Source organism: Mustelus asterias, chromosome 24 (genome assembly GCF_964213995.1).
Source record: "Mustelus asterias chromosome 24, sMusAst1.hap1.1, whole genome shotgun sequence".
Taxonomy (NCBI): Eukaryota; Metazoa; Chordata; class Chondrichthyes; order Carcharhiniformes; family Triakidae; genus Mustelus; species Mustelus asterias.
In genome coordinates, this window is record NC_135824.1 from 42597081 (window position 1) to 42625031 (window position 27951).

The 27951-nt window shown below is 47.8% G+C and overlaps 1 protein-coding gene across 1 annotated transcript; it reads left to right on the top strand.

Moving 5' to 3' along the window:
* The first annotated feature begins 15792 nt into the window (after positions 1-15792).
* On the top strand, positions 15793-27849 carry bloc1s3 (biogenesis of lysosomal organelles complex-1, subunit 3). The gene is made up of 2 exons (XM_078241608.1): positions 15793-15968; positions 26540-27849. The coding sequence occupies exon 2, from the start codon at positions 26553-26555 to the stop codon at positions 27132-27134; it is 582 nt and encodes a 193-aa protein (XP_078097734.1). The 5' UTR covers positions 15793-15968; positions 26540-26552; the 3' UTR covers positions 27135-27849.
* Positions 27850-27951: the final 102 nt, after the last annotated feature.

Genomic DNA, 27951 nt, shown 5'->3' on the forward strand with positions numbered 1-27951 from the left:
ATTTGGATGAGAATTTAGGAGGCACGGTTAGTAAGTTTGCAGCTAACACCAAGTGAAGAAGATTATCCAGGATTGCAATTGGATCTTGATCAATTGGGCCGGTGGGCTGATGAATGACAGATGGAGTTTAATTTAGACAAATGCAAGGTGATGCATTTTGGCAAATCGAACCTGTACTTACTCAGTTAATGGCAAGGCGTTGGGGAGAGTTATAAAACAAAGAGATCTAGGGGTACAGGTTCATAGCTCCTTGAAACTGGAGTCACAGGTGGACAGAGTGGTGAAGAAGGCATTCGGCATGCTCGGTTTCAGTGGTCAGAACATTGAATACAGGAGGTGGGACGTCTTGTTGAAGTTGTACAAGACATTGGTAAGGCCACACTTGGAATACTGTGTACAGTTATGGTCACCCTATTATAGAAAGGATATTATTAAACGAGAAAGAGTGCAGAAAAGATTTACTAGGATGCTACCAGGACTTGACGTTTGAGTTATAAGGAGAGGCTGGATAGACTGGGACTTTTTTCCTGGCACGTCGGAGGCTTAAGGGTGATCTTATGGAGGTCTATAAAATAATGTGGGGCATCGATCAGCTGGATAGTCAATATTTTTTCCAAAAGGTAGAGGAGTCTCAAACTCTTTACTCAGAGAATGGTTTCTTTACTCAGAGAGTGGTTGGGGTGTGGAATGGACTGCCTGCAGTGATAGTGGAGTCAGACACTTTAGGAACATTTAAGTGGTTATTGGATAGGCACATGGAGCACACCAGGATGATAGGGAGTGGGATAGCTTGATCTTGGTTTCAGATAAAGCTCGGCACAACATCGTGGGCCGAAGGGCCTGTTCTGTGCTGTACTGTTCTATGTTCTGTGTAGAGGGCATAGGTTTAAGGTGAGAGGGGAGAGATACAAAAGGGCCCAGAGGGGCAATTTTTCACACAGAGGGTGATGAGTGTCTGGAACAAGCTGCCAGAGGTAGGAGTAGAGGCGGGTAGGTCACCAGGTTTCAGACTTTGACCCTCACCGCACACAGCTAAACTGTTTTACACATGAGCACCGTTGAGTGAAATAGGTTTGGGGCAGAGACTGTTTGAGACATTTAACTAAATATCAGGCATCCTAGACTATGGTCTTCAGTGACTACAAAAATACTGCTGTTGGTGGCTTCAAGGACACAGTGAGGTGATTTTCTGAGGAGGGGCAGTTGTACATCATTCTCTGGAGACGTTTCCTACACTGATAACAGAAGACACTTTCAAAGGGCAAGGACAGACACTGTGGGGCTGATTGAGTGCAATAACTTCACATCCTGTGCCAAATCCTTTTGCAGTGAGTTTGCTGTGGTCATTAACTTGGAGGGCAACAGTATTCAGGAAAAAGGCACATTTCCTCTTTACAACCAGTGATAACCTCAGCCACTCCTGGCTTAGGTGCCACAGAGGTTACTGCTACATGCTTTAGCAGCAAGGTCAGATAAGCAACTTCCTCCCAGCTGTTCCACTTCCATTTGTCCACAGTACCTCCCTTTATGGTATTTGTAAGTCAAATGGTCGCATTAATGCTTGCCTGAGCTGACTGCAAATGAGTCCAGGTCATTTCACACATGTGCATAAAGCCAACGACAATGAAATTGTCACTTCATCTCTGCACCATATATTCACACAGAGCTTCAGTGAAAAACACTCGAAGCTGCTTCCCAAATTAGAAGAGACGGTTTCAACAATGCCAAAACAAAATAAACAAGATGTGGTGGACCTCAGTTGTGCCTTTGTCCTATATGGACCACCGTTGTGTGTGTTTGTCATACCTGGACACATCCCCTTCCAGTTTGGTTCCTCCCCTCGGCACATAGTATAAAGGTGGCTGTCTCCTCCCCCTTGTTCAGTCCAGGTTGGTTATTTGTTGGGATCTGCTCCTGATTCTGTTGTGAATAAAAGCCTACACTTGTATTGGTACACCGGTAGTCTTTCGCCTTATTGATAGCGCATCAATTTTATTCACAACAGTTGACCAGCATGGAGCAGTTTCTAAAACCCGACAAGTTAGCATTAGACCCTCAAGAGGTTGGAGCCTCTGATAAATTCGATCATTGGCTGGACTGCTTCGAAGCATTCGTCGACACCGCTACGGCCATCGACACCGACGCCGCTAAACTCCACGTGCTCCGCGCCCGGGTAAGCGAAGCTGTCTATGGAATCTTCCGGGATGCTGCTACATACGCGGACGCTATCGAACTCCTAAAAGGGCAGTTCCGAAAGAGCCCTAACGTGGTTTACGCCAGACATCTCCTAACTACCCGTAAGCAGCAGCCAGGAGAATCGTGCGCCCAATTTCTGCACGCCCTGCGGGTCCTAGCTCGAGCTTGTGACTGTAAGGCTGTTACAGCAGCTCAGAACACGGAGGACCTGATCCGCGACGCCTACGTTGCAGGCATTGAGTCTACATACATCCGGCAGCGCCTGCTGGAACAAGATGACCTAGATCTCCGAAGAACAGCCACGATGGCTGAAATGTTAGAAGCGACCTCTCACAATCTCGGGTCTTACCCTGCATCCCGTTCTATCGACAGCTCCACCGTGACGGCTGTTCCGGCGGGGCCCAAATGTTACTTTTGCGGCCTACCCAAGCACCCTCGGCGTCGCTGCCCGGCGAAAGACGCGATTTGCTCCGGATGCGGTAAGCTAGGCCACTTCGCTAAAGTCTGCCGGGCAAAGCCGCTTCCGAAGCCTCGTGGCGCCACGTGTGTTCCGCGGGCGCAGCCATCTTTAAGGCAGGCGGGGGCTGCGCGCGAATCGCCATCTTTAATGCGGTCACCGGAAGTGCGGGAATCGCCATCTTTGATGCGGTCACCGGAAGCGCGGGAATCGTCATCTTTGAGACTGGCATCAAGACGCGCTGAGCAGGAAGCTTTATCCGTGACGTCATCAGACGGGGACGAAGACGGATTCTTCTTGGATTCGACGGTGGCATCGATTTGCCTGGACCAGTCGCAGCCTCATCAACTCTCCAAGTCAATAATGGAGATCAAGGTAAATGGTCATGCAGAAAACTGCCTGTTCGACTGTGGGAGCACAGAAAGTTTTATACACCCTCGCACAGTGCATCAATATGCCCTTCCCGTGCGACCCTGGAGCCAGACCATCTCCACGGCCTCGAATTCCCACTCAGTGGAGGTCCTCGGGTGCTGCTTGGTGACGCTGACGGTACAGGGCACAGTCTACGAGCGTTTTCAGCTCCTCGTGCTGCCGCGACTCTGCGCAGCTGTACTGCTGGGGTTAGATTTCCTCAGCCATCATAGGAGCGTCACCCTGCAGTATGATGGCCCTTATCCCCCGCTCTCCGTCTGCAAGGCGCCGTCACTGCAGCGCCCCTCGCGCACCACCTGCAGTTTCTCGACCCTCAAGATCACCCCCCCCTTATTTGATAACCTCACCCCGGATTGTAGGTCTATAGCCACCAAGAGTAGGCGCTATAGTGCGGATGACCGGGCCTTCATTCGGTCCGAGGTACAACGTCTGCTCCGGGAAGGGATTATCCAGGCCAGCACCAGCCCCTGGAGGGCGCAAGTGGTCGTAGTTAAATCGGGGGAGAAACACCGCACGGTGATTGACTACAGCCAGACCATAAACAGGTATACCCAACTAGATGCGTATCCTCTTCCCCGTATCACGGACATAGTCAACCACATCGCGCACTATAGGGTTTTCTCGACGGTCGATTTGAAATCGACTTACCACCAGCTCCCAATCCGCTCGGAGGATCGCCCATATACTGCCTTTGAGGCGGATGGCCGCCTCTACCAATTCCGCCGAGTCCCCTTTGGTGTCACCAATGGGGTCTCAGTCTTCCAGTGGGCCATGGATCAAATGGTGGACCAGCACGGGCTACGGGCTACTTTCCCGTATCTGGATAGCGTCACCATCTGCGGCCATGACCTGCAGGATCATGATGCCAACCTACAAAAATTCCTTCGTACGTCCACTCTCCTGAACCTCACAAATAATGAGGCGAAGTGTGTTTTCCGGACACGCCGCCTCGCCATCCTTGGGTACGTGATAGAAAATGGTGTCCTTGGCCCCGACCCAGCCCGTATGCGCCCCCTTATGCAGCTTCCCCTCCCTACTACCCTCAAAGCACTGAGGAGATGCCTGGGCTTCTTCTCCTACTATGCCCAGTGGGTTCCCCGTTACGCGGATAAAGCCCGTCCACTCCTAAAATCGACCTCTTTTTCCCTGGCGAAGGCCGCGATGCATGCTGTGGACGAATCCATCCCATTCCAAGTGGAAAGTGATGCATCTGACTTTGCCCTAGCCGCCACCCTTAACCAGAGGGGCCGTCAGGTGGCCTTTTGTTCCCGGACCTTACAAGGCCCTGAGATTCGACACTCCTCGGTCGAGAAGGAGGCCCAGGCCATCGTGGAAGCTGTCCGGCACTGGCGCCATTATCTTGCGGGCCAACGATTCACCTTAATTACGGACCAGCTGTCAGTTGCCTTCCTGTTTAACACCAGGCAAAAGGGCAAGATTAAGAATGACAAGATCTTGCGGTGGAGGATTGAGCTCTCCACCTACAGATATGACATCATGTACCGGCCCGGGAAGCTCAATGAGTCCCCAGATGCCCTGTCCCGTAGATCATGCACCAGCGCCAACTAGACCAGCTACATTCCCTCCATAACGACCTCTGTCACCCGGGTGTCACCAGATTTTTCCACTTTGTCAAGTCCCGTAACTTGCCCTACTCCCTCGAGGAAGTTCGGACGATTACCAGGCAATGCAGGGTCTGCGCTGAGTGCAAACCGCAGTTCTACCAGCCAGGTAGGGCGCACCTTGTAAAGGCCACTCGCGCGTTTGAGCGCCTGAGCATTGACTTTAAAGGCCCCCTCCCCTCCTCTAACTGCAATGTTTATTTCTTGAATATCATTGACGAATACTCACGTTTCCCTTTTGCCTTCCCCTGCTTGGACATGACCACGGCTACAGTGATTCGGACCCTGAACACGCTCTTCACCCTGTTCGGCTTCCCAGCCTATGTCCATAGCGGCCGTGGGTCCTCTTTCATGAGTGACGAGCTGAGGCAGTACCTGCTCGCCAAAGGCGTTGCCTCCAGCCGCACCACCAGCTATAACCCCAGGGGCAATGGTCAGGTAGAGCGGGAGAACGCAACCGTCTGGAAGGCCATTCTATTAGCGTTACGGTCTAGGGGCCTTGCAGTCAGCCGTTGGCAAGACGTCCTTCCGGACGCATTACATTCCATTAGGTCACTCCTGTGCACAGCGAACAATACGACCCCTCACAAGCGGATGTTTGCGTTCCCCAGGAAGTCCTCCTCGGGTACTTCACTCCCAGATTGGCTGATGTCCCCGGGGCCCGTCCTGCTTCGGAAGCATGTCCGGACCCATAAGGCAGATCCCTTGGTCAAGGAGGTCCAATTGCTCCACGCTAATCCTCAATACGCTTATGTAGCGTACCCTGATGGGCAGGAGGACACGGTTTCTGTCCATGACTTGGCACCCGCGGGTGCCCCTGAGGTCACCGCGTCCTTCCGCCCCACGGTCCCTGGTGTTGTCCACTCGGAGATTGCTGCGCCTCTTCCTCCCTCAGTCCCTGTCCCCAATGTAGTGTGCCCAGAGCCTGTTGCGGCCCCCCACCCCCCAGCTCCGGTTCCCACTGTTCTCCATACGCCACCAGGGCCACTGCTCACTCCTCTTGCCCCTGTGTACAGCTCGCTTGAGTCGCCAGAGCCGTCGCCACGCAGTACCCGACGACTGGACGGGACGACGGATTGGTCCGCTTCACACCATCTGGCGCCTTCCCTCGACGCTCACTGTACGGAGCCTGGGCCGACATCGCTCCCTGCTCGGACGGCTCTGCGACCTGCACTATGACGATCGCGACGGCGGATCAAGCCACCGGTTCGTCTGGACTTGTAATATTGTTTCCGCTTCACCCCCGTGTTGTTTATTTAAAGGAAGGGGTGAATGTGGTGGACCTCAGTTGTGCCTTTGTCCTATATGGACCACCGTTGTGTGTGCTTGTCATACCTGGACACACCCCCTTCCAGTTTGGTTCCTCCCCTTGGCACCTAGTATAAAGGTGGCTGTCTCCTCCCCCTTGTTCAGTCCAGGTCGGTTATTTGTTGGGATCTGCTCCTGATTCTGTTGTGAATAAAAGCCTACACTTGTATTGGCACACCGGTAGTCTTTCGCCTTATTGATAGCGCATCACAAGAATGTTTCAACTGTGTTCGCACCAGGTCCCCGGCCCTCCATAGCAGTTCATTGAGCAACTTGGATCTTGCAGCTAACCTCGACTATGTGCGTCTATTTCCGTGATCCTTCTTTGATGTTTGGAATAATTTGAAATAATGGGTCTGGTTCTAAAATACCAGCTGTTTTCTATTTATATTTAATATGGTTGCCAATTCACATATTGCTTGTGGTGTCTCCTTAATGTGACTGATTAATAAAATATTGTGCATTTCCAGTGGAGCTTTCATTCCTCAAGAAATCCTATAAGAATGACGAATTCCGATGTGTTTTGAAGAAAGGTCAGTGATCTGAAAAGTTAACGTTGTTCCTCTCTCCGCAAATGCTGCCAGATCTGCTGAGTTTTTCCAACATCTTCTGTTTTTATTTCAGATTTCTAACATTGTAGCATGATGACAGAGTGGTTAGCACAGCTGCTTCACAGCGCCAGGGAGCTGGGTTCGATTCCGGCCTTGGGTGACTGTGTGGAGTTTGCAGGTTCTCTCGGTGTCTGCGTGGGCTTCCTCCAGGTGCTCCAGTTTCTTCACACAGTCCAGAGATGTGTAGGTTGGGTGGTTTGGCCATGCTAAATGTGCGGGGTGGGACAGAGGGGAGGGGGTGGGATAGAGGGGAGGGCTTGGGTGAGAAGCTCATTCGGAGAGCAGACTCAATGGGCCGAATGGCCTCTCTCTGCACTGAAGGGATTCTATAATCTGTCATATTTGAATTGCTTTTGAAATACTGATTTAGGGGCAAAGTTTAAGAGGAGATTTGATAAATAATGAATAATTGCAAGAGAGAAATTTGGAGAATTTGTTTCCAGGAAGAGATGGCACAGCAACCAGAGAAATCATTTTAAGTGAGCTATGTGACCAGGAAAGCACTTCCTGAAAGGGTGGTGGAAGCAGATTCAATAATAACCTGCAAAAGAGAACAGAATAACTACTTGGAAGGAGATAAAAATTACAGGGCTCTGGGGAAAGAGAAGAGTCGAATTAATTGGATAGTTGGAACAAAACAAAGAACAGTACAGCACAGGGACAAGCCCTTCGGCCCACCAAGCCTGTGCTGATACCTGGCGCCTTTCTAAACTAAAGACCCAATCTTTGTGTCATCTGCAAATTTACCAATCAGACCACCTACATTCTCCTTCAAATCATTTACATATATTACAATATATTAGTCCCAGCACTAATAAAGAGCCAAGGCAGTCACAATGGACTGAATGGCCTCCTTCTGTGTTGCAACGTTCTGTTAGGGGAAATGTCATGGAACACTTCTTCACACACAGGGCAGCAGAAGTCTGAACTCTGTCCCCCCAAAAAGCTGTTGGGATTAGGTTTTTTTAAATTCATTCAAACATTTATTGTTCGTCCCTAATTGCCCTTGAACTGAGGGCTTGTGTGGCCATTTCAGAGGGCATTTAAGTGTAAACCACATGTGGATCTGGAGTCACATGTAGGCCAGGTAAGGATGGGAAATTTCCTTCCCTAAAAGACATTAGTGAACCAGGTGGGCTTTTATGACAATTGACAATGGTTTCATGGTCGTCATAGAGGCTTACCACATGGAAACAGGCCCTTCGGCCTAACTTGTCCATGCCTCCCAATTTTTACACAAAGCTAGTCCCAGTTGCCCGCATTTGGCCCATATCCCTCTATACCCATCTTACCCATGTAACTGACTAAATGCTTTTTAAAACACAAAATTGTACCAGCCTCTATTATTATTAATATCCATGCTTTTCTCAACAGTAAATACTGGAGAAATATTCATTTAGGATCTCACCCATCTCTTGTAGATCCACACATAGATGATCTTGTTGATCCTTAAGAGACCTTACTCTCTCCCTAGTTACTCTTTTGCCCTTTATGTATTTGTCGAAGCTCTTTGGATTCTACTTTGCCTTATCTGCCAAAACAATCTCATGTCCCCTTTTTCCCCCCCGATTTCTCTCTTAACTCTACTCCTGTATACTCTTCAAAGGATCCACTTGGTCCCAGCTGCCTATGCATGTCATATTACTTTGTTCATCTTCCCAAAATGCATCACCTCACACTTTTCAGCATTGAATTCCAATTGCCAGTCTTCTGTCCATCTGTCCTGCCTGTCTATATCATCCTGTAATATAAGGCTTTCCTCCTCACTATCACACCACCAATTTTTGTGTCATCTACCACCTTACTGATCAGACCTCCCACATTCGCAACTACATCATTAATATACACCTACAAACAGCAAGGGGACCCAGCACCGATCCACGCGGTACACCACTGGACAGACTTCCAGTTATAGAAACAACCTTTGACCATTACGCTCTGTCACCTGTCAATAACACCAGGTTACCAGGTTAACAACAGGGCACTCTGTGCCCTGTTTGAGAGCAGATTTCCACTCCATCTGACGAAGGAGCAGCGCTCCGAAAGCTAATGGCATTTGCTACCAAATAAACCTGTTGGACTTTAACCTGGTGTTGTTAAAACTCTCTCTGTGTTTACCCCAGTCCAACGCCGGCATCTCCACAACCTGTCAATAAGCCAGTTTAGGGTTTCTGTCTCCACCATCAACTCAGGCAGCGAATTCAAGTAGATATGCTTGTTGATCCTTAGGAGGCCTTACTCTCTCCCGAGTTACTCTTTTGCCCTTTATGTATTTGTAGAAGCTCTTTGGATTCTCCTTTGCCTTATCTGCCAAAGCAATCTCGGGTCACCTACCACCCTTTGCATAAAAACATTTTTCCTCATGTCTCAAAGAACAAAGAAAATTACAGCACAGGAACAGGCCCTTCGGTCCTCCAAGCCTGCACCAACCATGCTGCCCGGCTTAACTAAAACTCCTACCCTTCCCATCCTATTCGTGTGCTTGTCAAGAGGCCCCTTAAAAGTCACGACCGTATCTACTGCCACTACCTCCCCCGGCAACGAGTTCCAGACACCCACTACTCTCTGTGTAGAAAATCTGCCTCATACATCTCCTTTAAACCTTGCTCCTCGCACCTTAAACCTATGCCCACTAGTAGTTGACTCTTCCACCCTGGGAAAAAGCTTCTGACTACCCACTCTGTCCATGCCTCTCATAATCTTGTAGACTTCTATCTGGTCTCCCCTCAACCTCCGTCGCTCCAGTGAGAACAAGCCAAGTTTCTCCAACCTCTCCTCATAGCTAATGCCCTCCATACCAGGCAACATCCTAGTAAATCTTTTCTGTACCCTCTCCAAAGCCTCCACATCCTTCTGGGAGTGTGGCGACCAGAATTGAACACTATATTCCAAGTGCGGCCTCACTAAGGTTCTATAAAGCTGCAACATGACTTGCCAATTTTTAAACTCAATACCCCGACCGATGAAGGCAAGCATGCCGTATGCCTTCTTGACTACCTTCTCCACCTGCATTGCCACTTTCAGTGACCTGTGTACCTGTACACCCAGATCCCTTTGCCTATCAATACTCTTAAGAGTTCTGCCATTTACTGTATATTTCCTATCTGTATTAGACCTTCCAAAATGCATTACCTCACAGTTGTCCGGATTAAACTCCATCTGCCATCTCTCCGCCCAAGTCTCCAACTGATCTCTATCCTGCTGTATCCTCTGATGGTCCTCATCGCTATCCGCAAATCCACCAACCTTTGTCGTCCGCAAACTTACTAATCAATCCAGTTACATTTTCCTCCAAATCATTTATATATATATTACAAACAGCAAAGGTCCCAGCACTGATCCCTGAGGAACACCACTTGTCACAGCCTCCATTCAGAAATGCACCCTTCCACCGCTACCCTCTGTCTTCTTTGAGCGAGCCAGTTTTGTATCCACCTTGCCAGCTCACCTCTGATCCCATGCGACTTCACCTTCTGCACCATCTCCTCTAATCCTTCTGCCACGTAGCTTGAATCTATGATCTTTGGTTTTTGAACTCTCTGCAAGGGAAACAGGTTCCTCCTGTCTACTCTATCTCTACCTCTCACAATTTTGTCTGCCTCAAACATGACACCCTTCTCTGTTGCAAGGAAAACAACCCCAACCTCTTCAATCCCTCCCCATAGCTACAATTCTCCAGCCCTGGCAACATTCTAATAAATCTTCGCTGTGCCCTCTCTGGAGAAATTACATCCTTCCTGTAATGTGGTGACCAGAACTGAATACAATGGTTAGCACTGCTGCCTCACAGCCGATTCCCAGCTTGGATCACTGTCTGTGCGGAGTCTGCACATTCTCCCCGTGTCTGCACAGGTTTCCTCCAGGTGCTCCAGTTTCCTCCCACAGTCCGAAAGGTTGGGTGGCAACTAGGAGATTTTCACAGTAACTTCATTGCAGTGTTAATGTAAGCCTACTTGTGATACCAATAAATAAATAAAAAGTTGTGGCCTCACCAGTGTCTTATACAATTCCAACGTTATATCCTTACTTTTATATTCTGTACCTCTGCCAATGAAGGACAGCATTCCTTATGCTTTCTTTACAACCTTATCCACCTGTACTGCTACCTTTAGGGACCTGTGCGCTTGCACGCCAACATCTTTCACTTCATCTACCCCTCTCAGTGTATTCACGTTTATTGAGCACTCCCTTTTCTTGTTTGACCTCTCTAAATGCATTACCTCACACTCATCAGAGGTGAACTCCATCTGCTACTTTCGCACCTACTCCACTAGTCCATCTATGCCATTTTGGAGCTTACAGCTTTCCTCTACCCTCTCCATTACACGGCCAAGTTTTGAGCCAACTGCAAATTTCTCAATCGTGCCCCTCACGTTCAAGTCCAAATCGTTAAAATATAAAACAAGCAGCAGCAGGGGCCCCACACCGAGCCCTGTGGAACACCAGCTCTACACCGCCCCCCCCACCCCAACTCCCCCCCCCCCCACCCCCCCGCCCCCCCACCCCCCCGCCCCCCCCCCACCGACCCCCAACCACCCACCCAACCCCCAACCATGTCTCTGTGATTGCAATAGGGATACAGAGTGGAGGTACAATAGCGAGTGATGCAGAACCAAATGTAGAAGAAAAACTAAGCCAGCCTGGGAGGCAGAGTGGCGGATGGTAACACATTCCCATGTGTTAATCAACATCCTCAATTAACCTGCCTTACCTGTAAGACTCCTTGCATTAAGATAAATGTCATGCAGCCTTGCCACATTCCCTTATGCCTGGAATTTTTAAAAAAGTTTTTAAAGAGAAGTTTATTTATTAGTGTCACAAGTAGGCTTACATTAACACTGCAATGAAGTTACTGTGAAAATCCCCTAGTCGCCACACTCCGGCAACTGTTCAGGTACACTGAGGGAGAATTTAGCATGGCCAATGCACCCTAACCAGCACGTCTTTCGGACTGTGGGAGGAAACCGGAGCATCGGGAGGAAATCCATGCAGACGCGGGAAGAACGTGCAGACTTCACACAGACAGTGACCGAAGCCGGGAATCAAACCTGGGTCCCTGGTGCTGAGAGGCAGCAGTGCTGACCGCTGTGCCGTTCTGCCTTCCAAACTGGCTTAGTTTTTCTTCTACATTTGGCTGTGCATCATCCCCCGTTGTACTTCCACTTTATATCCCAACCCCCTGCCAAATTAGTTTAAACTCCTTCCAACAGCACAAGCAAACCTCCCTGCTCGGTCACCAGAGTATTACCCGGAGTCCCTGGATTAATAGGTCAATGCCACTGCCTCCCCAGGTTTTCATGAAGTAAGAATGTTGATGGGTATGGCATCAAGGCGGATAGACAGATAGGCGGATACAGGTCAGCCATGATATAATTGAATGGTTGAATTCAGCAGCTTCAAGTGACCAAATGGCCATTTTCAGTTACCTGAAGGACAGGTTCAGTGACCACATGTGGAACAGTAGGTGCCCAGATTCACAAATACAACTTCACAGCAACCGGCCACATTTCTCACATGTGCAAGTCATGCCAAAGTGGGTTCACAACCTTGCCAACTGGGTTGGACTTTCCCCAACATCAGAATATGATCTTGTAGCCAAACATGGTGTGGACACATTTGCTTATCTGAGTTTCCAATGACTAGATTGAAGAAGGCAGATCCAAAACAAGCGAGAGCTGCATTTGACAGACAGTCCGTCCTCACAAATAACAAAGTGATGAATAACTGATTCATCTATTTTTAGCGGGCGTTGGTTGTGGAAAGAATGTTGGTCAGGGCACCAAGAAAAAGCTTCCTGCTCTGCTTCTAATAGTGCCATGGAATCTGTAACTCCCCGGAAAGCAGAACCCGGCAGATACAGGAAATCTCTCAGCTCAGCACAGAGGCTGCCGGACCTGCTCAGCATTTCCAGCAGTTTCTGTTTAAAAAGCAGCTTTGACATCCCATTCAAAGGAAAGTTCCATCAAAGTACCATCAACTCTGACTGGAGTGTCACCTGAACAGTTTAAATCAATATGAACACAAGATTATGTACCGAACAGATATTTGCTGAAATTGATAGGGTTATGATTAAGTCAGGCAGACCTGCTCAAAGCTGTATTGTGAAATATGTGGAGGTCTTTCCACCAAAAGCTATGAAAACAGATAGTGTATGTGGGTTCGTGAGGAAATGAGCAATGTTCCTGGAATGAGGTGATACGCAATAAGAAACAGATAGGTACGTGTGAGCTGTCAAGAAGGGACAGTATTTTTTGAACAGTAGAATGATTAAACACAGAAAGATGCTGTATCTGTGCGGGCTCTTTGCTGTCCAACAGACCTATTTCTCTGCTCTTTCCCTATAGCCCCACCCATTTTCTTCATAACCTGCCCTGGTCCCTCCACAGCGACGCTATAGTTAACCCACCAATGCCTCTACTTTTTCAGAAGGCTAAGGAAATTTGGCATGCCCGCTATGACTCTCACCAACTTTTACGGATGACTCCTGCTCCGTCCAAGACCACAAGAAACTACAAAGGGTTGTGAACAAAGCCCAGTCTATTCCTCAAACCAACTACCCATCCATTGATTCCGTAGAATTATAGAATACCTACAGTGCAGAAGGAGGCCATTCAGCCCATCGAGCCTGCACTGTCAGCAATCCTACCCATATCCCCCTAACGCTACATATTTACCCTACTAATTCCCCTGACACTAAGGAGCCATTTAGCATGGCCAATCAACCTAGCCCATACATTTTTGGACTGTGGGAGGAAACCCATGCAGACACAGGGAGAATATGCAAACTCCGCACAGTCACCCAAGCCGGGAATCAAACCCGGGTCCCTGGCGCTGTGATGCAGAAGTGCTAACCACTGTGCCACCGTGGCGCCCCGGCTACACTTCCTGCTGCCTCGGCCAAGCAGCCAGCATAATCAAGACCCCATGCATCCCGGACATTCTCTCTTCCACCTTCTTCCGTCGGGAAAATGATACAAAAGTCTCAGGTCACATACCAACCGACTCAAGAACAGCTTCGTCCCTGCTGCCGTCAGACTTTTGAATGGACCTACCTTTTATTAAGTTGATCTTTCTCCATACCCTTGCTATGACTGTAACACTACATTCTGCACCCTCTTCTTTCCTTCTTCCCTTTTACTCTATGAACAGTATGCTTTGCCTGTATAGCATGCAAGGAACAATACTTTTCACTGTACCCCAGTACGTGTGACAATAATAAATCAAATCAAATCATCCAATTGCCTTTCAAAATTAATTATTGAATCTGCTTTCACCAGTCTTCACCATTCTGCATCGGAACATCAAGCTGTGGAATTTCTTTTCCCTCTTGTCACTTCTGCCCTTTTTTGCTGATGACTGTAAATCTGTAAACTCTAGCTTTCAGTAAGAAGTCTCAAAACACCAGGTTAAAGTCCAACAGGTTTGTTTGGTAGCACGAGCTTTCGGAGCGCTGCCCCTTCATCAGGTCAGTGGCAAATTGGGTTCACAAACAGGGCGATATATAGACAAAGACTCAATTTCAAGATAATAGTTGGAATGTGAGCCTTTACAGGTGATCTGCCCACCCCCAGTCCAACTCTGGCATCTCCACATCCTAGTTACCAATCCTTCTGCCACTATTTTATAAATCATTTAACTTGTAAAATAATTATGGATAAGGAAGGTAATTTTACCCACCTTAATTTCTTGCATTTGGAAAATGTCCAATTGTCACTAAAATGCAGTAATCAACACTCATCAGAAAGTCCCAGCATACTTGCTTCAAAGACTCTGTTTGGAAGAACATTCCAACTGTTAATGACATTTTATGTTTCGAACGTCCTGACATGCATCCTAATTTCCACTTTTAACTATTTTGAAGCTGTCTGAACACATGCAATTAACTGTAAGGAATTAAGTAAGATTTAGCTTTCCATGTTGCTCTGCCCTTCCTTTAAAAAGGTAAAAGTCTCAAATTTCTCCAGTCTTCTCTCATAACTAAATCAGACGTTTGGGACTCGGCACAAGATGTTCATAAACATTCCCTGATTCAGATAGGTACCATCTCCCTGCAAATGGCCAATGTTATCAATGCTATGCCCAATCTCCAGGGAACATTTACCATCACGGCACCCTCCACACCGCCAGGGGGCAATGCACCATCACTAATGCTCCAAACCACGATGGCGCATTCACCAGAGGGCACTGTACCATCATTAAACCCTCCAAACCACCAGGGGGCAATGCACCATCACTACACTCTTTAAATCGCCAGGGGCACTTTATCATCATTTTAAAAAGGTCATGGGCTCGCAGGGATGAATGACCGATAGTAGAACAACAATCTGCGGGAATTTCACACTCGACACTACCACAGGAGCTGTAGCCATTAATAGCACAGCAATGGGAGTATTGCTCCCTCCAGGCCTGTTGGGGGAGCTGTAGTCATTAATAGCACAGCAATGGGAGTATTGCTCCCTCCAGACCTGTTGGGGGAGCTGTAGTCATTAATAGCACAGCAATGGGAGTATTGCTCCCTCCAGGCCTGTTGGGGGAGCTGTAGTCATTAATAGCACAGCAATGGGAGTATTGCTCCCTCCAGACCTGTTGGGGGAGTTGTAACATTGAGGTGAATTGCTCCCTCCGGGCCTGCTGGGGGAGCTGTAGTTATTAGTAGTGATGTGGAGATGCCGGCGTTGGACTGGGGTAAACACAGTAAGAAGTCTAACAACACTAGGTTAAAGTCCAACAGGTTTATTTGGTAGCAAATACCATAAGCTTTCGGAACAGACCGTCCCTTCGTCAGGACCTGGCGAAGGGACAGTCTGTTCCGAAAGCTTGTGTGGCTTTTGCTACCAAATAAACCTGTTGGACTTTAACCTAGTGTTGTGAGACTTACTGTTATGAGTAGCACAGCAATGGGAGTATTGCTCCCTCCGGGCCTGCTGGGGGAGCTGCAGTCATTAATAGCACAGCAATGGGAGTATTGCTCCCTCCGGGCCTGCTGGGGGAGCTGCAGTCATTAATAGCACAGCAATGGGAGTATTGCTCCCTCCGGGCCTGCTGGGGGAGCTGTAGTCATTAATAGCACAGCAATGAGAGTATTGCTCCCTCCGGGCCTGCTGGGGGAGCTGTAGTCATTAATAGCACAGCAATGGGAGTATTGCTCCCTCCGGGCCTGCTGGGGGAGCTGCAGTCGGCGAACAGCAAACCCTCCTAAAGCTGCGAGACGTCGCTGTGGCGATCACGTGAGCAGGCTGCTTGTTTTGCTGGGGGAGACGCAGCGCGAACCCTGTCAGGGAGCGGCGCCGGCCTGAATCTTGCAGCCCGGAGGGAGGGTGGGTGAAACGTGGATTGGTCACAGTAAGTGTTGAATTATTTGGGCCAGTACCGGGGATTCGGGGCCAGGCGGCGGCGGCGGCAGTCCCAGCGGCGCCTGCAACCGCTACCGCTGCTTGACGGGACTCAACCCACTGCCAGCGGTGATTGGGCTGCGATTCCGTGATTGACAGCCCAACGAACCAATGGGAGGCTGCCACTGGGTAATTGTGACGTCACGCGTAGCAGTAGGAGGAGGCCATTCTGCCCTTCCAACCTGTTCCCACCTATACAAACAATACATTTCTCCACTGAAGCTGCTGCCTGGCCCTGTGAGTGGTTTAAAGTTTAATTTATTTGTGTTACAAGTAGGCTTACATTAACACTGCAGTGAAGTTACTGTGAAAATACCTGAGCCACCACACTCTGGCGCCTGTTCGGGTACACTGAGGGAGAATTTAGCACGGCCAATGCACCCTAACCAGCACGTCTTCCAGACTGTGGGAGGAAACCGGAGCACCTGGAGGAAACCCACACAGACACGGGGAGAATGTGCAGACTACGGCACGGTAGCACAGTGGTTAGCACTGCTGCTTCACAGCTCCAGGATCCCGGGTTCGATTCCCGGCTCGGGTCACTGTCTGTGTGGAGTTTGCACATTCTCCTCGTGTCTGCGTGGGTTTCCTCCGGGTGCTCCGGTTTCCTCCCACAGTCCAAAGATGTGCGGGTTAGGTTGATTGGCCAGGTTAAAAAATTGTCCCTTAGAGTCCTGGGATGCGTAGGTTAGAGGGATTAGTGGGTAAAATATGTGGGGGGAGGGCCTGGGTGGGATTGTGGTCGGTGCAGACTCGATGGGCCGAATGGCCTCCTTCTGCACTGTAGGGTTTCTATGTTTCTATGTTTCTACTACAAACGTGCAGACTACAAACGTGCAAACTCCAAGCCAGGAATTGAACCTGTGTCCCTGGTACTGTGAGGTAACAGTGTTAACTCCTGTGCCACCGTGCCAGAATTTCCCAGTTTTTTTAAATTAAGGGACTAATTGATTGGATCTTGATGCGATGGACCAACTGGCTTCATTTTGTGCTGCGTGAAAGAAATAGAAGACTGGCATTTTCACAGCACCTTTCGGTTCCAAAATGATTCACAGTTCAGGTGCTTTTGGAGTGTAATCATTGTTGTATTTTGGCCAGGGTGGTCAACAATTGCAAAAGAGGAAGGAACACTTTGACTGAAGGTGAGGTGGTGGTGGGAGGGAGGCGGGGGGAGGGTGTTGGAGAGTCACAAAAGTGTCACACAGAAACTTGGAGGAGGAATAGGACATTCGGCTCTTCTAACCTGCTCCGCTATTCAATATCATCCTCTATTTCAATGCCAAATTCCCGCTCTCTCCCCATACCCATTGATCCTATTAAAATCTTTGTTTGGTAGAGAATTCCACAGGTTCACTACCCTTTGAGTGAAGACATTTTTCCTCATCTCAGTCCTAAATGGCCTACCCCATATCCTGAGACTGTGTCAGGTGTGGAGGAGCCATTCAGCCCATCGTGTCTGCACTGGCTCTCCAAATGAGCATTATCCTGCCATTGGCCTGCCTTTTCCCCTTGCACATTGTTTCTATTGAAATAATTATCTGTGGGAAAGTAAGGGATGTTTGAATTGAGAAACAAAGTGCTGAGTGTCTACAGGGCTGAGAAGGTCCAAAAGAATGGCCAAACATCAAAGATTTGTCCTCGTATCATTCAACAGGTAAAATACTTCCTGAAATCCAAGAACACTGTGTGTTGCTTCATCAATCTGAGTCCCTCGAAGTTTCGTGCTACTATATAACGCTTCTGCCCAACCCACCTCCCTGACACACACATAAGAACCTCCTGTCCTTAACCCCCCGCCTCAACTCACTGAGCAGCCCCTCTTCCCAGACCTCCCTCTCCCTACTAAATAAGCAACCTCTCCCCCCCCCCCCCAACTCCTCTGCATATAGAGTGGTAGTGCACCATGGGTCAAAACTCCTTTTTTCCCCCCGCGTTCTTCAACTAGGCATCTCATTCTCAAATCTGCTGGACCCTGTGCCAATTAGCACTTGAATCCTAAAATGATGATCTGCATTTCAACTTACTCAACAGATCATTATTCCTAGTTCTGCCTATATTGTTGGCTCCTACCTGGACCAAGACAATGGGGTTACAACCCCTCCCAGTGCACAAGTTCATTTGTAGTCATGAGAAGATGTGCTTAACACTGACCCCAGGCAGGCAACACAAACGTTGAGTTCCCAGTTGCAGCTGCAGAGAACAGTATCCAGCCTCTGAATATGCTGTCCGCTACCACTACTACGTTCCTCCACCCCTCTCCCACTTGGAATCTTGAATCAAGCCCCCTTTTTTAAAACAAGAACTGGGAATTCTGGTGTCCTGGCCAGTCCTTGTTCTACGGTAAGAAGTCTAACAACACCAGGTTAAAGTCCAACAGGTTTATTTGGTAGCAAAAGCCACAAGCTTTCGGAGCCTTAAGCCCCTTCTTTAGGTGAGTGGGAGTCCTTGTTCCCACAGCCCCAGCACTAAGGCATTTAACATGTGGTAACTTGCCTCACTATTAGTTGCTGTTTGATTTAATCAGAGAAGTTGCTCTTCAGAAGTATGTCATTGACCACCAAGCACTTTGGGCAGATTTGAGTCCAAGTGCTTTTCATTCTAGTCACCATAAGATCACAGAACTGAACAACATTCGGCCCCTCGAGCCTGCTACACCATTCAGTAAGGTCATGGCTGATCTGATTATGGCCTTAATTGGCTGTCTTCCATAACACTCAATTCCCTTTTTGCTCAAACTCAGCCTTGAATATGTAGATATTGTGGGTCATGCCGATATCAAAAAGGAGGGGATATTGGGCGTCTTAAAAAGCATTGAACTAGATAAGTCCGCAGGGCCTGATGGGATCTACCCCAAAATACTGAGGGAGGTAAGAGCGGAAATTGCTGGGGTCTTGACAGAAATCTTTGTATCCTCATTGGCTACAGGTGAAGTTCCAGAGGACTGGAGATAGCCACTGTTATTCCATTATTTAAGAAGGGCAGCAGGGACAGTCCAGGAAATTATAGGCCGGTGAGTTTTAAATCAGTGGTAGGGAAATTATTGGAAAAGAATCTTAGGGACAGGATTTACTCACATTCGGAAACAAATGGACTTATTAGTGATAGACAGCATGGTTTTGTGAACTTGATCAAGTTTTTCGAGGAAGTGACGAAGATGATAGATGAGGGAAAGGCAGTGGATGTTGTATACGTGGACCTGAGTAAAGCCTTTGACAAGGTACTTCATGGACTAGTACGAAAGGTGAAGTCACACGGGATCAAAGGAGAGCTGGCAAGATGGATACAGAACTGGTTTGGCCATAGGAGACAGAGGGTAGCAGTGGAGGGGTGTTTTTCTGAATGGAAGGCTGTGACTAGTGGTGTTTCACAGGGATCCGTTCTGGGACCTTTGTTGTTTGTAGTATATATAAATGATTTGGAGGAAAATGTAGCTGGTCTGATTGGTAAGTTCACAGACAACACAAAAATTGGTGGAGTTGCGGATAGTGAAGTGGATTGTCAGAGGATACGGCAAGATATTAACTGGTTGGAGACTTGGGCAGAGAAATGGTAGATGGAGTTTAATCCGGACAAGTGTGAGATAATGCATTTTGGAAGGTCCAATGCATGTAGGAATTATACAGTAAATGGTAGAACCCTTAGGAGTATCGACAGGCAGAGAGATCTGGGCGTACATGTCCACCGATCACTGAAAGTGGCAATACGGGTGGATAAGGTAGTCAAGAAAGCATTCGGCGTGCTTCAACTTCATTGGTCGGGGCATTGAGTATAAAAATTGGCAGGTCATGCTGCAGCTGTACAGAACCTTAGGCCTCATTCAGAATATTGTGTACAGTTCTGGTCGCCACACTGCTAGAAGGATGTGGATGCTTTGAAGAGGGTACAGAAGAGGTTTACCAGGATGTTGCCTGGTCTGGAGGGTATTAGCTATGTGGAGAGGTTGGATAAACTTGGTTTGTTCTCACTGGAACGACGGAGGATGAGGGGTGACCTGATAGAGGTTTACAAGATTGAGTGGCATGGACAGAGTGGATATTCAGATGCTCTTTCCTACGGTAGAAAAAGTCAAGTACTAGGGGACATAGGTTTAAAGTGTGTGGGGAAATGTTTAGAGGAGATGTGCGAGGCAAGTTTTTACACAGAGGGTGGCGAATGTCTGGAACGTACTACCCGGGGAGGTGGTGGTACAATAACGGCATTTAAGGGGCAACTAGACAAATACGTGAATAGGATGGGAATGGAAGGATACGGACTCCGTAAGTGCATATGGTTTTAGTTTAAGCAGGCATCACGATAGGCGCAGGTTTGGAGGGCCTGTTCCTGTGCTGTACTTTTCTTTGTTCTTTGAATATATTCAATGGTGCAACCTCCACTGCTGTCCAGGAAGAATTCCAGAGGTTAACAAGCCTCTGAAAGAAGAAATTCCTCCTCATCTCCATCTTTAAATAACCCCTTCATCCCAGGAATTAGCATAATGAACATCCAGTTGCCTTCCCAATAACTTGCTGTACCTGCAGACTAACATTTTGTCATTCAAGAATACAAGGATACCCAAATCTGCTTTCCCCTCCGCTGTCAGAGGCAAATTGACCAACAAGTGTAAGCAAATACACCCAAATCCCTCTATACTGCAGCATTCTGCAGTCTCTCTCCATTTAAATTGTATTCTGCTTTTCTATTCTTCCTTCCCAAGTGGACAGCCTCACTTTTTCCCCACATAAAAATGACAAAACTACAAAGGATTGTGAACATAGCCCAGTCCATCATGCAAACCAACTTCTCATCTATTTACTCTGTCTACACTTCCCACTGCCTTGGAAAAGCAGTCAGCATAATCAAGAACCCCCACGCACCCCAGATGTACTCTCTTCCACCTTCTTCCGTTGGGAAAAAGCTACAAACGTCTGAGATCAAGCACCAACCGATTCAAGAACAGCTTCTTCCCTGTTGCCATCAGACTTCTGAATGGACCTCCATATATTAAGTTGATCTTTCTCTACACCCTAGCTATGACTGCAACACTACATTCTGCGTCCTCTCCTCTCCTTCTCCCCTATGTACTCTGAGTGGTCTGCTTTGTCTGTATAGGGAGAAACAATACTTTGCACTGCATACCGATACATGTAACAATAAATCAAAAGATGCACTTTGGGAGATCGAACCAGAACAGGACTTACTCAGTTAATGGTAGGGCGTTGGGGAGAGTTATAGAACAAAGAGATCTAGGGATACAGGTTCATAGCTCCTTGAAAGTGGAGTCACAGGTCGATAGAAGGCATTCAGTGAAGAAGGCATTCGGCATGCTTGGTTTCATTGGTCAAAACATTGAATACAGCAGTTGGGACATCTTGTGGAAGTTGTACAAGACATTAGTAAGGCTTGGAATACTGTATAAAGTTCTGGTCACCCTATTACAGAAAGGGTATTATTAAACTAGAAAGAGTGCAGAAAAGATTTACTAGGATGCTACCAGGACTTGATGGTTTGAGTTATAAGGACAGGCTGGATGGACTCTGACTTTTTTCCTTGGAGCGTAGGAGGCTTAGGGGTGATCTTACAGAGGTCTATAAAATATTGAGGGGCATAGCTCAGCTAGATAGTCAACATCTTTCCCCAAAGATAGGGGAGTCTAAAACTAGAGGGCATAGGTTTAAGGTGAGAGGGGAGAAATACAAAATTGTCCAGAGGGGCAATTTTTTCACAGAGGGTGGCGAGTGTCTGGAACAAGCTGCCAGAGGTAGTAGTAGAGGTGGGAACAATTTTACCTTTTAAAAAGCATTTAGACAGTTGCATGGATAAGATAGGTATAGGGGGATATGGGCCAAATGCGGGCAATTGGGACTAGAACATAGAACATTACAGCGCAGTACAGGCCCTTCGGCCTTCTCAAAGAACTCAATAAGGTTTGTGAGGCACGACCTACCCTTCACAAAACCGTGCTGACTATCCCTAATCAAATTATTCCTTTCTAGATGATTATAAATCTTATCTCTTATAATCCTTTCCAAAACTTTGCCCACAACAGAAGTAAGGCTCACCGGTCTATAATTACCAGGGTTGTCCCTACTCCCCTTCTTGAACAAGGGGACAACATTTGCTATCCTCCAGTCTTCTGGCACTGTTCCTGTAGACAATGACGACACAAAGATCAAAGTCAAAGGCTCTGCAATCTCCTCTCGAGCCTCCCAGAGAATCCTAGGATAAATCCCATGCGGCCCAGGGGACTTTATCTATTTTTACCCTTTCCAGAATTGCTAACACCTCCTTATGAACCTCAATCCCGTCCAGTCCAACAGCCTGTATCTCAGTATTCTCTTCGACAACACTGTCCCTCTCCTGTGTGAATACCGACGAAAAATATTCATTTAGTGCCTCTCCTATCTCTTCAGACTCCACGCACAACTTCCCACTCCTGTCCTTGACTGGCCCTAATCTTACCCTAGTCATTCTTTTATTCCTGACATACCGATAGAAAGCTTTAGGGTTTTCCTTGATCCTACCTGCCAAAGACTTCTCATGTCCCCTCCTGGCTCTTCTTAACTCTCTCTTTAGGTCCTTCCTGGCTAACTTGTAACTCTCAAGCGCCCTAACTGAGCCTTCACTTCTCATCTTAACATAAGTCTCCTTCTTCCTCTTCACAAGAGATTCAACCTCTTTAGTAAACCATGGTTCCCTCACACGTCTGCTTCCTCCCTGCCTGACAGGTACATATTTATCGAGGACGCGTAGTAGCTGTTCCTTGAACAAGCTCCACATTACAATTGTGCCCATCCCCTGTAGTTTCCTTCCCCAACCTATGCCAGCTAAATCTCGCCTAATTGCATCATAACTTCCTTTCCCCCAGCTATAACTCTTGCCCTTCGGTATATACCTATCCCTTTCCATTACTAAAGTAAACGTAATCGAATTGTGGTCATTATCACCAAAGCTCACCTACCTCCAAATCTAACACCCGGTCTGGTTCATTACCCAGTACCAAATCCAATGTGGCCTCGCCTCTTGTTGGTCTGTCTACATACTGTGTCAGGAAGCCTTCCTGCACACATTGGACAAAAACTGACCCCTCTAAAGTACTCGAACTATAGCTTTTCCAGTCAATATTTGCAAAGTTAAAGTCCCCCATAACAACTACCCTGTTACTTTCGCTCCTATCCAGAATCATCTTTGCAATCCTTTCCACTACATCTCTGGAACTTTTTGGAGGTCTATAAAAAACTCCCAACAGCGTGACCTCTCCTTTCCTGTTTCTAACCTCAGCCCAAACTACCTCAGTAGACGAGTCCTCATCAAATGTCCTTTCTGCCACCATAATACTGTCCTTGACTAACAATGCCACACCTCCCCCTCTTTTACCACCTTCCCTGCACTTACTGAAACATCTAAACCCTGGAACTTGCAACAACTATTTCTATTCCTGCTCTATCCATGTCTCCGAGATGGCCACAACATCGAAATCCCAGGTACCAACCCAAGCTGCAAGTTCACCCACCTTATTCCGGATGCTCCTGGCGTTGAAGTTCAAACCACCTTCCTGCCTGCCAGTACACTCCTGCGACCCTGAAACCTCATCCATGACCTCACTACTCTCAACCTCCTGTACACCGGAGCTACAATTCAGGTTCCCACCTCCCTGCTGAATTAGTTTAAACCCTCCCGAAGAGCATTAGCAAATTTCCCCCCCGGGATATTGGTACCCCTCTGGTTCAGGTGCAGACCATCCTGTTTGTCGAGGTCCCACCTACCCCAGAAAGAGCCCCAATTGTCCAGGTATCTGAATCCCTCCCTCCTGCACCATCCCTGTAACCACGTGTTCAACTGCTCTCTCTCCCTATTCCTCTCCTCACTATCACGTGGCACGGGTAACAAACCAGAGATAACAACTTTGTTTGTTCTAGCCCTAAGCTTCCACCCTAACTCCCTGAATTTCTGCCTGACATCCCCACCCATTTTCCTACCTATGTCTTGAGTGCCTATGTGAACCACAACTTGGGGCTGGTCCCCCTCCCCTTTAAGGATTTCGAAAACACGATCCGAGACATCGTGGACTCTGGCTCCTGGGAGGCAACACACCAACCGCAAGTCTCTCTCGTTCCCGCAGAATCTCCTATCCGTCCCTTTAACTATGGAGTCCCCAATGACTAATCCTCAACTCCTCTCCCCCCTTCCCTTCTGAGCCACAAGGACAGACTCTGAGCCAGTGACCTGTACACCATGGCTTACTCCTGCTAAGTACCCCCCCCCTCCCAACAGCATCCAAAAGTGTACTATCCCCAATTTCTACTACATTTTTTGTTTCTCCCCCCACTTGAACGGCTCCCTGTACCCTGGTGCTGTGGTCAGTTTGCTCATCCTCCCTTTCCCTACCCTTCTGAGCTGCCGGGCCGGACTCTGCGCCAGAGGTACGGCCACTGTTGCTTCCCCCAGGTAGGCTGCTCCCCCCAACAGCACTCAAACAGGAGTACTTATTTTTAAGGGGCACAGCCACTGGGGTACTCTCTAGTACCTGACCTTTACCTTTCCTAACTGTGACCCACGTGTCTTCCTCCCGTGGCCCCGGTGTGACCACCTGCCTGTAACTCCTATCTATCAGCTCCTCATTCTCCCTGACCAGATGAAGGTCATCGAGCCGCAGCTCCCGTACCGTAACGCGGTCCCTTAGGAGCTGCAGTTCGATGCAACCGGTGCAGATATGGACGTCCGGCAGGCTAGCCGACTCCAGGAACTCCCACATCCGACACCGAGAACAACAAACTGGACTTTCACTCATAATTCCCCTTTCTTCAAGTACACTGGTAAAACTACAAGATGAACCTAACATGCCTCGCCCGTTTCCGACTAAGCCCGTTGAGCAAAAGCCCTTCAGCCCTCACTCTACTACCTGCTCACTCCGCTGCCTGCTGGGTAGTGTGGCCTGCTGGGTAGTGCGGCCTGCTCTTAACCCTCCCGCGCTGAAAAGAAAACCTACACACTTCCCACAATACCCCGCGGCTACTTCCCGTTTGTACTTTAAAGTTTTAAAAAATAAAGCCCGCAAATAAAGTAATGTAAAAGTCGATCTCTTACCCCAGGCTCCTGCAACAAATCACTCCTCTTTGCCTCGCTATGGATGAACAATGAGGGAGACTAGCTTAGTGGTTTTTATAAAAAAAAGGGCGGCATGGACAAGTTGGCCAAAGGGCCTATTTCCAGGCTGTAAACCTCAATGTCTCTAAATCAAATTAGTAGAGATAATTGGATAATTGGATTGACGAACATAGCCTGGGGTGAATGAAAACTGTTTTGCTGATTCAACCAATATTTTCCTATGGATGAACAATGAGGGAGACTAGCTTAGTGGTTTTAAAAAAAAAGGGCGGCATGGACAAGTTGGCCGAAGGGCCTGTTTCCAGGCTGTAAAATTTCTATGTCTCTAAATCAAATTAGTAGAGATAATTGGATTAACGAACATAGTTTGGGGTGAATGAAAACTGTTTTGCTGATTCAACCAATATTTTCCCCAGTAGTGTAGGGAATGAGTGTCCTGTCCAGGTAGATGAGTGAGCCAGCTAGGCCACCCTGTTACCTGGCCAGATAACTCCCAAAGTTATAAGTTACTGCCTTCATTGACGGGCTGTATTTACATCTAAACCATGACAGATGGCAAGGGAGCTGGTCATAGAGATTTACAGTGTGGAAACAGGCCCTTCAGCCCAACTTGTCCATGCCGCCCAGTTTTTACCACTAAGCTAGTCCCATCCCCCAATTGCCTGCATTTGGCCCCTATCCCTCGACCCATCTTACCCCTATAACTGTCCAAATGCTTTTTAAGAGACAAAATTGTACCTGCCTCTACTATGGTCCAGTCAGCTTATCCCACACATTCCTTTTATTGTCACCATATCACACTCTGCATCCTGCCCAAACCATGTGATCTCCTGAGAAACAGGACAAAATCCGAACTCGGAGCAGTGTAGGCAAGCATCGTCTTGGGAATCCTCCTCCAGATCCCACTCCACAAGTCCAGGAGATCACGCTGATCCTGATCGTCATATGCCAAATCTAACTTTTTTGAAGCGGTGATCTCTGTCCCTGGAACAGTCCCTGCCCTCACTTGAAGTAATTTACCATCTGAGCTGGCTGCCTAATTCCATCATTCACTGAGGGAAATTTAAGTTTGTTTATGAGTATCACAGGCAGGGTTATATTAACACTGCAATGAAGTTACTGTGAAAATCCCCGAGTTGCCACACTCTGGCGTCTGTTCAGGTACACTGAGGGAGAATTTAGCACGGCCAATGCACCTAACCAGCATGTCTTTCAGACTGTGGGAGGAAACCGGAGCACCCGGAGGAAACCCACGCAGACACGGGGAGAACGTGCAGACTCCACACAGACAGTGACCCAAGCCGGGAATCGAACCCAGGTCCCTGTTGCTGTCAGGCAGCAGTGTTAATCAGTTCTGATATTCTCTGTCATTCAGTGATGGTAGAGGGAGCAGAATATACAGAGGGCATAAAAATAACAATGTGTTCTGTTTTTCAGCTGAGCAAGAAGTATGACCTCTGCAGAATACAAGACCATTATTCAGGGAGAGGCATCTGAGACGGACTCTGAAGAGGAGCTGTACCTCACATCCTCATCGCAGGTGGGCATCTTACAGACCGGAACCAAAGTGCCCGGCGAAGCTTCGGAAACTGACGATGAGGATGAAGACTGTGTGACAGCGGTGCGAGATATCCAGCAGGTCGTTCAGCGTGCCCTTCCACCGCTGATAGTGATCCGGGATGAGCAGTCTGACATCCTGACCGCAGTGGAGGAGAAGCCGGCTGTGAAGATTCGCCACCAGGGGCGGTTCAGTACCTTGCTGCAGCAGAAACTGAGGGAGAGCAACGGGCGCCTTTACCAGGACGTGGAGCAGGCGGTGAAACAAATGTATGAGAACGCCGCCAAGGAGATCCGAACAGCCACCAGTCACCTGAGCAACTCCCAGAGCGGCATCATCAATGCCTCACACAGCATCCGCTTAATTTTAGAGGATTTGAAATCTGTGACAGAGAAAATGGACATAATCACCAGCTGCAATCTACTCCCTGACATCCAGATTCCCCCCACGGCAGCAAGGCTAGCCCGTGTCTGAGCTTGTTTATAGAAATAGGTGCAGCCTTATTGCAGGTTGGGTCCCTGCAGAATGAGGGTTTCAGGAAATCTGTGACAGCTTAAATAACTACACTTGGCTGATTATGGTTCAGACCCAGGTTACACACACTGAGGGAGGGTTTATTTGAAGCTAAGCTCAGGAATTCTTTTAGAATTTAATTTATATCACCTTATTATCTGCCTCCGATGGGTCAGCAGATCATGCACATTGCTCAGTAATGGTAAAATTCTAGTACTTAATGATTATAGTGTTGAATTATACTGCTGTTAACACTTGCGACATTGTTACTAATGTATCAGGAAGAAAAATCTCCAAAGTCTGTCTGATAAACTGCATATCATGCTCCTTACTCATTGTCTCAAATAGTTCCCATTTAGCACATTTTAATAATTGAGCGTTTTACAGTTCAAAGCACTCTGTGAATGGCATCGATGGGTGTTGTTTTACAGTTCAGAATGGGAATTTCACACCCTCAGTGTTTTACTGAAATGCTCGATGCAGCTCTGCAGTAGGTACAACCACAGATTTATAGATTAAATATTGCTGAGTCCAAGACTAACTTGTTGCAATGAAAGCGATCCAGAATTAGTATTATACATATGCACTTATGACATCGTGAAGTGGACAGAAGCTGTCTTTATAAATGTTTATAACAAGATTCTCAACATAACCAGTAAAACATTTTTGCACTTTTTCTTAAGGTGATTGAGTATTTCTGGAAGATAAATTTAACTTCTAAAGTGAATGCTGCTAACACCAACCCTCTTCTCTCAATAATCGCTGCTTTATTTAGGCC

Coding starts and splice junctions, on each gene's coding strand:
- bloc1s3 (XM_078241608.1), top strand. CDS start 26,553: ATGACCTCTGCAGAATACAAGACCATTATTCAGGGAGAGGCATCTGAG.